General features: G+C 37.7%; 1 protein-coding gene across 9 annotated transcripts in view; it reads left to right on the forward strand.

Moving 5' to 3' along the window:
- FBXL4 (F-box and leucine rich repeat protein 4) overlaps window positions 1-4,960 on the forward strand; it is a 62,460-nt gene extending 57,500 nt beyond the window's left edge. For all 9 annotated transcript variants that reach the window (XM_082049214.1, XM_082049211.1, XM_082049210.1 and 6 more), the window contains one exon: window positions 1,064-4,960. In XM_082049214.1, the coding sequence (XP_081905340.1) occupies window positions 1,064-1,227 (164 nt within the window). In that variant the 3' untranslated portion in view covers window positions 1,228-4,960. The remainder of the gene's footprint in view (window positions 1-1,063) is intronic.
- The last annotated feature ends 4,902 nt before the right edge of the window (window positions 4,961-9,862 follow it).

Raw genomic sequence — 9,862 nt, forward strand, 5'->3', positions numbered from 1 at the left:
TGTGTAAGTTGAAGTGTCTACCAGCAGGTGTGTGTTAATGATATATGGTGTTGGATGTGTAAACTCCTTTCAGAGCCAGGAGAACCTGATGAGCAGTTTAGCCCACTGTAGACATCCAGACTTGGTTCACTTGCCCGGAGTAACCTGCCTGGCTTCTAGCCCTTCCAGTAAGGCATGGATCTTCTCTTGTGGGTCAGTGTCCTGTCTGCCAGCTCTGTGTGGATGTCCTACATGGTGTAAGGAAGCCCAAGGGGCACCTCGGGCAACTGAATCATACCCCAGTGCCCAGCCAGCTGAATCATGTGCTTGAGCACCTGGACTGTGCTGACTAGGTTTCCATCAGCTATAAGGGGTCTGTGGATGCATGTTTATAACCACAGATTTGTTTGATTTCTGACTTAATCCCGTGCTTGATCTGAGCCTGTGTGACACTTATGAGTTCAGTCACTGTGGTCATGATTTAGCATGGGTAATAGTGCTATTTCTGTTGTAATTAGTGTATATATATATGTGTGTGTGTGCGCGCATGTGTGTGACTGGTAGTCTTTTGAACAACTGCCCCTGAATGTGCATGATACCCAAACTCACTCTAGGGTTCTAGAAGCCTTGCTGATTTATTTGGAATTGGAGCAGCCCATAGTAGCTCATGTGCTGTGCCGGTCATTGCAGTCAGTGGGAGAGTCATGAGAGCACAAGTGTAGCGTACTCTGTTGGTTGTTGCCAAAGCCCATCAGCTGGTCACTGAGAGGTCTTGTAGCTGTGGGTACTTGGGGTCAGCTTCTGTAGTCAAAAATTCCCCTTGAAGGTGGAAAGTTGCCCCACAAATAGAAAATTATGGAGTTGCTTAAGCAATGGGGTTAGGAAAGTACAACAGGCTTCGTAAAAGCAAAAATTCTGCACTGTCTCTGAGAAGCTTTTAATTTAAAAATCTAATTGGAAATAATCTAAATAAAAATCACATTATAGTGCTATTTTTTTCATGACACAGTATTAGCAGCTTTAAAAAATAGATTATTCTCTGTAACCTTACGGTTTGTTTTGTTTCTTTTCTGTTTTTGAACAGGGACGAGGATGGTAAGCCCTGCATCTTTAAGGAAATTGCTGGAGTCTTGTAAAGATCTGTCTTTACTCGATGTGTCCTTCTGTTCACAGATTGATAATAGAGTTGTCTTAGAACTGAATGCCAACTTTCCTAATGTGTTCATAAAAAAGAGTTTCACCCAGTGACTTACTACATATGCTGCTGTGGGATTCATTTGACAGAGTTGTTTCCTGTCAATTCGTGCTGACTTTTTTTAAGAAGGATATAAATGCCCTATGAAATAGTGGAAATTATTAATTATCTACACAAATGGGTAAAATACATTTAAATATGTATTTCTTAAAGTGTTGATATTGTACCTAAGAATTGTTTTACTCTCTGCTGACTGGTGGCACTGCATGTTTTTAAATACCAGCCAAATGTGTGGCTTTAATGAGAAGAAAATGAATAACATATTCTTAAATGTCCCTTTTTAGAGTATTACACACAACAAACTATATTATTATCCATGTGAAAGCAGAAGTTCAATATTTAGCAGTAAGAAAAAGATGGGGTGCTTCCTTTTTTATTTGTATGTGTTTGTGTGTGTATATATAAATCTATACAGATGTATTTGTATATACATACACAGATACCATAGCACTCTAGTTTGGCCTGCAGCATATGATGTTGTGATCTGGCCTATAATTAGTTGTTTGAAAAGCTATTTAAGCTTGTAGAAGAATGGCTTGAAAAGACACTGTGTCATCTTCATTTTTTTTTGGCAATGAATTGTATCTGATGCATTTTTCTCCCTTCTTCCACCTAAAATATATGTAGTCATGTTTTACAGTCCAGCCTAAGCAACACAACAGATAAATGCAAGAGCCTTCCACCTGAACGTAGAGCAGAAACAAAAAGAGAAAATTGCCAGATGCTTCTTGTTATTGGATATAAAGTTTGAGCCCATGTACTTAGTGTCCTAACTGGTGATATGTAGAAAACTCAAGAGCAATTTTATTTTCAAATTTCTGTCATGATCTAGACTTCATTTGTGATACATCTGGTTATCATGCAAAGTACCATAAAGAATAGACCTTAGGGTAATCCATTAGTGACTGTCTCTTACACTGGTGTCAAATCTACCGTCAAGTGTAAAAACAAAGATTTTGTTCAGTAAGACAGCAATCAAAATATAGTGAGTTTGAAACAAGGGCAATATATTTTGGTGATTTAATAATCACCAAACCTAAGCATTGGATTTGTTTTGGTTTTGTGGGGTTTTTTTGTTTGTTTTTCCAAGAGGTGATGGCTCAAAGTACTCAAAGTATTGCACTCTCTCTTTTTAACACTGTTTATCCTCTGTAGAAGGAAAACTGTCAGTAGACGAATTGTAGAGGTTTCTTCCTTTCGTGCTTCCTTGTATTAAGTTTTTATCTCTTTTTTTTTTTTTTTTGAATACCACTGCTACAGTATGTTGCTATGTACAGCTTGACTTTAGAATTTTACCTTTTTAACCATTGTCAATGAATATGGACCATGAAATATAGTCTGTCATTTGCTGTTGGCTCCACTATTCTTGTATTGATGGCACTTCCTACTTACTGGAATAAGAAGGAAGATGTTTTGTCTGGCAGAAGTGCATTATCACACCGAAGATCAACTGGCAAAGAATACTTCAGTTTATGCAGTAAATAACCAACCGCTACTAGAGGACAGCTACGAATCATTAAAGATTTGACAATCTCTGTGACTTCTGAATGAACACTTTGAACTCTTTGTGCTGGTGCCAATATTTTGTAAACCATGTCATGAAACAGCTACAGAACATTTATCTGATTTTATAGAAAGACCTTTTTCTTCAGTTTTTTACATTTTACAGGATCTTTTGGGAATTCCAGATCCAAATAAGAGCATGCACAGTTGGCTTTTTGATTTTTTTCCTCCACACAGAAGGCACTATGGGATTTCCAACTAGATTATGCCATTCCATTTTTTTTCCAGAAAACTGGACATTGTCAAAGATCTTAAGATTGATTTTTCTTTCTTTTTTTTTTTTCCACACTGATGGTGTGATTCTTTGTGAGACCTCATTTCTTTCAATCAGGTTTGGGTTGATTTCTTTTTCTGGGAACTTAACTTCTAACTTTTTTTGTCTATAAGTAATATTTTCATTGTAATTGAGTATCAAACAGTATTCTAGTTATAGGAGAACACAGGTTTAGATAATGGGAGTTTACAAAGAACAGTATTTCAAAACAAATGTTTTTGTTGTAAAATTTTTCTTCTCAGGGTGCATCTGTGTTTATCTCCTTTTTTTTCTTAGAGATCCTTCTTGTTTGTTTTTCACTGTAAATAGAATGGGATGTGGATGAAGTGTTAGCCATTGTGCCTTCAAACTGGTAAACCTGGTAAATAATACAGTTTCACTTCTACAGCATCCGTGAATCAAACAAGTGTTTCATGTATATGTAAAGGATTTCATTCTCTATTGCTTTTTAGGTGTTATAAAGGAGGTTTAAATTGATGTTTTGTTCATACTAAAGGATCTTTTTTCTTATGTTGTGCCTTCTGTTTGAAATGGGTTTTGTCAGGAATTCTCTATTGTCACTTGAGGGATAAATTTAAGTCTACCTTTAATTTGTACTGTTTAAAACTTAGTTATTGCTAACATAAAATTAATTCAAATAGCTGAGAAATAATTGGGAAAGACTTCCATCTCTAGTTGTAGACTTTAATCTTCCATCAGTGGGTAAGAAGCAATTTTAGCTATGGTTTTGTATGTCCAAGAAGTCTTCCAGAAAAGAGAGGATGGATGAGACTTGACATTTTTAATATTTCCAGGATAAAGAAAACAGCATGCTTTTAGGCCTTCCTTATATGTCACAAAGAAGCAAGAATAGATCATTGTCTTTTTAGTTCTGCTATTTTATACTTGTGTGTGTCTCTATTTATACATATGTGTGTATAAATTATAGAGATACACACATATGTTTCTGTATATATATATGAACATTTTTTGAATGTGTGTACATACTTACACATATGAATCTCAAAGTTTTTCATGTAGAAATTACTTTTGTGAAGTGACTGTAATAGCAGAAGATATTTCATAGCAGTTCTGGTTTAAACTGTTGTTTTACTGTACCTGGAGAGCGAGATTCTCTCCACCCGTGCGGCAGGAAAAGCTGGGGCAGGAGCTGAGCGGGGTTTCCTCTGTTGCTTTGCCAAAGTGCCTTTTGGTTTGTCTACACTTGAAAGGTGATACAGGGTATGGTTGAGTGTGGGTGCAAAGTCCGATAACTACTGTGGACTGTCTCCTTGTGAGGCAGTTGTAGAGCAGGAAGTTTATTCTACTTTCATTTAATCCAGAATGAATGATGCCAATTCCTCATTATTCTGGAAGTGGGTCATCATCTCCAAACCCATCCCTCAGCCATGTTATCTAAATTCTGCTTTTAAGCACGTTCAGTTTCTTTATCTTGTTCTTTGATCTTGTCTGTCTTTCTGAAGCATTGTAAAAGATGTACTTTGGCAACAGATGTTAAAAAACCATTGCTAACGTGTCCAAAAAAAAGAGCTTTGCTCTGAAGTCCTCCTGTTCTTAAACTGAAGAGGGGCTTCTGTACTATCTCTATGAAGTTGGTGTGGTATGGCATGTCAGTAGATATGTCATTCTTTTGGTCATTTTAAAAATTAGTATGATAATTTTACTACTTAAAGCCTCTTCCCAACTCTTGAAGACTTCAGTTCAATAGTGTACTTACATGCATTCATAATCCTGAGCTGTCTGGCTAGATAGCTCTATGAAAATAGATGAGGTTTCTGATGTTTAAATTATGCACATGATTAAGCATCTTAGAGAGCAGGACTTACATGGAAGAACATTTCGGGATAGGAGGTTGGACCTTATAATCCCCATGTACTTGGAGGTCCAAATTTCAGTCTGAAGAAAAAAAAAAAGAAGAAAACCCTTCTACTTCCTGCCTGATCCTTTCCTTGTGGCTTTCATGCCAACTTTTCCAGATACAAGATGTCCAGTAATCACGGAGCACAGTGAGTAGAATTCATTTCTCTGATAGCTCTGTGAAAGTTAGACATCTAGTTACAAGAGAGGAATCTGGGCACCTCTAGAGAGCTATCGATCTCCTCTTAAGATACATATTTAAGGAGAGTAGAATGAATAATTTTCTGGAGAGCTTCTCTGGAGGCTGTGGAAGCTGTGATTTAGCTCAAGTTAGATACTTGTCTTCAGAACACTAAAATGAGATTCATTCCATCCAGCATTGCGCTACCTGTTCTGGAATACCAAAAAGCAAGACTGGAACAACATCCATCCCCAAACTTCAAAGCTCTCCAAAATCTATCCAGAAAAAAAAAATCAAATTATAAAGATGCTGACAACTTGGAAAGTCAGTGTTTTAAATGCCAAGATCTACTTCTGCCCCTGAGTCACTTGCCAGTGCCTGTGGTGGTTTTGGTTGGGTTTTTTTGTTTGTTTTGTTTCATTTTGGGTTTTTTTTGTGGAAACACTTCCCCTTTCCCTGTTCTGAAATCTTATGTACCTGACTGGCTATATGTATAGTTCTGTAAATGCATGAAATTAATGGGAAAATGTAATTAATGTATTGCAGCTGTTTTGATAATCTTTCATATTGCTATAATTAAGACTATGACTAGTTTAACTGCTCTCCTGTCATCAGAAATGTTACCTACTGTGCATCTGCAAAAAATGCGTGTTTAGTCCTGGTTCTTAATGTGTGTAATTATTGCATCTTATGGGATGTGTTTCCCACATCACATCTGCAGGACTACTAAATTTACAAAAACTAGATAAAATGTAGCATTTTATTATGTGGACTATGGGGGTGACTTTATGTATAGATTTACATGTTCATTATTACTTTTTTGCAATGATTCCGTAAGTTATAGCTTTTGAAATTACTAGGCTAGAAATTCCTAGTTTAATGCATCTGTACATGCTGTGCTAGACACAGTCAACATTTTTCCCTAATTAAGGCATTTTTCCTTCACTGAGATGATGATTTCTGTGATTTTAGATTTCTGACTTGAAATCCAAGAAGGGCTCTTAATTAAATTTACCAGTCATGGAACAAGTTGTGACAGTTAACATTAGGAAGGACTGAGGCACGAGTCTTGTGTGTTACAGACCTTCATGATCTTCAAAGAAGGGCCTCAGCAAGAGTTGTCTCTTTTTAAGAAGATTCAGCCTCAGTAATAGCAAACGATGGTGAGATTTTCCTTTTTAGCTAATGGACTAAGTACTGTTATTTTAGTTTTAGCAGCTCTGGTTTCTCCCTGTCTTGTTTTCATTTAATAATGATAAATGATGGCACAGTTAGGACAGACATCACGAATTGGAGAGGATCCTTTGTGAGGAATGAAGTTTTTCTCTTGCATGTTTTGTTCCCCTTTTCTAAAAAGAAATAAATTAAAAAAAATCCTCATGTATTTGAAAGCGCTCTCTTTTTCCTTGGGTACTAAAGAAATGCAAATGTCAAAAGAGTTGAGAAAAGAAACTAAGGGGACTTATCCAAATTTATCTGGAAATGCGTGAGAGGGTGGCCAGAGCTTTTTACAGGCATGAGGAAAGTGAGTCCATTGTTCTAGGTCAGCTGTTATCTTTCCCAGAAATTAGTTTCCCATCTAATTTCACATGCTAGTAGTTCTAAGTCAAGATTTAGCATTTAGATGCTCTTAATATTGACCTTTCACATACATGCCTGTGTGGTAATTCCTGATGTCTCTTTGTTTCATTTTTATGAACTACATAAAAATATTTTTTCTTCACCTACCGCTGCCCATCTGCATTTTTGCAGGTGGTTTAGTGTGTGGACACACAGATGCATGTAAGACTTAATTGCTTAGGATTTTTGTTATTGATCCTTTTTTGAGGACAAATAAACTGCAGGTCTGAGGCAAGAACCTGAAACATGGGAGACTCCGTCTGAACATAAGATGGCACATTTTATGGTGAGGGTGATCAAGCCCTGGCACAGGTTGCCCACTGAAGCTGTGGAGTCTCCATCCTTGGAGATACTGAAAAGCCGCATGAACATGGTCTCGGGCAGCCAGCTCTAGGTGGACCTGCTTGAGCTGAGGGGAGGCTGGACCAGATGAGCTCCTGTTGTGGTTTAACCTAGTAGGCAGCTAAACACCACACACAGCCATTTGCGCATTCTCCCCCCACAGAGTTATGTGGGATAGAAGGTAAACTTTGTGGGTTAAGGTAAACACAGTTTAGTAGGACAGAAGGGGAAAATAATAATAGAATATATAAAAGAGGTGATGCACAATTCAGTTGCTTACCACCTGCTGACTGGTACCCAGCCAGTTCCTGAGCAGTGGCCTGATGACTAACTTTTCCCTAGATTATAATACTGAGCATGATGTCATATGGTGTGGAATATCCATTCAGTTGGGGTCAGTTGTCCTTGCTGTGCATGCTCCCAACTTCTTGTGCATCTCCAGCCTCCACGCTGACAGGACATGAGAAGCTGAAAAGTCCTTGACTTAGTATGAGCACTGCTCAGCAGCAACTAAAACATCAGTGTATAATCAACATTATTCTCATCCTAAATCCAACACACAGCACTATAGCAGTTAGTAGGAATAGAATTAACTCTGTCTCAACTGAAACCAGGACATCTGCAGAGGTTTCTTCCAACCTCAACCGTGCTGTGGTTCTGTGATCTGAGACTTGCCCTTTGCTTGTTCTGTTTGTGTTCTCATGGCTGAAGATGACAGAGGGGAGAAATAATACCTATCTTAAGAAACTTGCAGTGTCAAGAACAGTTCATTTGTTCTTTTTTGTTGTTCTTTATTTTCTTTTTTTTTAAGGAAAGTCATTTTTTTCTTGGTTTAGGTTAGCAGGAAAATCTAAATGTAACTTACTAAAATAAAATTTTGGTAATGTTTTTGACATACAGTTCTGTAATGTACAAAACATCCATGATTAGTTTACGGGACTAATATTGTCAGTCTGAAGTCTGCAAGTTAGACTAAGATAAATATCCCTGTTCTTGGGTACTGACAATAGTTTCTGTTTAGAAAATGAGTTGCCTATAATACATTAGGAACATCTTAGTTTGTATATTTTTAGTATTTGTTTACATAGATCTTATAATAAATTTGGATTACCATAGCTCAGCGGCCAATTGTTTCTGCTTATTCTATTGGAAATTGAGTATAGTGGTTAACTGTTCATAGTGTCAAAACATGAAAATTTGAATTCAGGTGAAAAAGAGGACATAGTTTATGGAACACCAAATCTGTCTGAGCATTTTTAGTAAGATATTGTGTATAATGGTAGCAAAATATTATCTTTTTTGCATTTATTTACTATTATACCATTGTCAAGAGCTGTTGGATAGTATAGTCGTCTAATCACCATCAGGAGATGGGTTCTGTCTGTTGGACCTTGGTCTCCTTAGATTTATTTTCTTCAGAGCAGTGCCACAGATTTCTGCACATATACACTATTTTGAAAGTAATAGAGACAAATTAAAACCAACTAATTTGGTTGTGATTTGGAAACTAATGGTTAGTCTATGCTTGGAGTTATTTTGGAAGAGTTATTGAAAGTGAATTAAAATAACCAGGAATTGGTGTGTTTGCAGGGGGTCCTTGCACTTTCTGATTTAACTTTTGCATACAGACAAATCCTAATTGCCAGCTGTCCCTTGAGTCATCTTAGCAAAAGCAATGTGATGGTCTCATTCAAGTTCTTCCTAATGAGCATAAAGGCACTATGGCTCTTGAGCATCTTCTGGCATTTTACATTAATCTCCTTACCAGGGAGATGGTGGAGTTGAGGTGTGTCCAAATTGGCTGGATCTCTGCAGGTGAGGTGTGGGAATTGTCTGTGGAAATGTCCTGCCCCCATTTATTCCTATGTGTGGATGAGGCATCTCCAGACCTTCAAATTGACTTAGTATGAGCACTGCTCAGCAGCAACTAAAACATCAGTGTATAATCAACATTATTCTCATCCTAAATACAACACACAGCACTATAGCAGTTAGTAGGAACCAGTACCTGGATTCATTTAAAAATAATAGCTCTTTCCCTGCCCCCATCCCCTTCAAATAACCAGCAGCAAAATCATAGAATCTTTTTGGTTGGAAAAGACCTTTAAGACCATCGAGTCCAACCATGAACTTAGCACTGCCAAGTCCACATCTAAACCATGTCTCTAAGCACCACATCTGCACGTCTTTTAAACACCTCCAGGGATGGTGACTCAACCACTTCCCTGGGCAGGCAGCTCCAATGCCTGACAACCCTTTCAGTGAAGAAGTTTTACCTAATATCCAATCTAAACTTCCCCGGGGGCAACTTGAGGCCATTTCCTCTGGTCCTATTGCTTGCTACTTGGGAGAAGAGACTGGCACCCCCCTTGCTTTATTTTTTTGTTTAATAATATGCTTCATTTTCTGCTGCAAAAACAGGAGTCTGAGCAATATTGCAACAAACTCCTACTGTGTTACCTTTTAAAGGGACTAATTTCTATAAAAGGTGGAAGAGCAGCAATAGAGGGAACAGTTCTGACACTGTCTGTAAATCACTTTGCTGTGCATGCTAAGCCAGTAAGCACCAGAAGCAAGTTATGCCTTTTTTTAATAACCAGTCAAGAAAGGCAGAAGGGATAATTGCCTCTAAGCACATTTTCTGTAGCTAGAGAATATTTGTATAATCTAAGTATCTAGGATAGGTACTCAGATTAGGAAACTGGTCTTCTAGGGTCCCTTCACTCTGATAGGTTCTTCCACAGGCTAGTTCAGATCAGGAGATCCATTTTAAATGGAGAAGCTGAGGTCC

The sequence above is a fragment of the Streptopelia decaocto genome (genome assembly GCF_964273445.1).
Source record: "Streptopelia decaocto genome assembly, chromosome: 3".
In the NCBI taxonomy this organism is placed as follows: Eukaryota; Metazoa; Chordata; class Aves; order Columbiformes; family Columbidae; genus Streptopelia; species Streptopelia decaocto.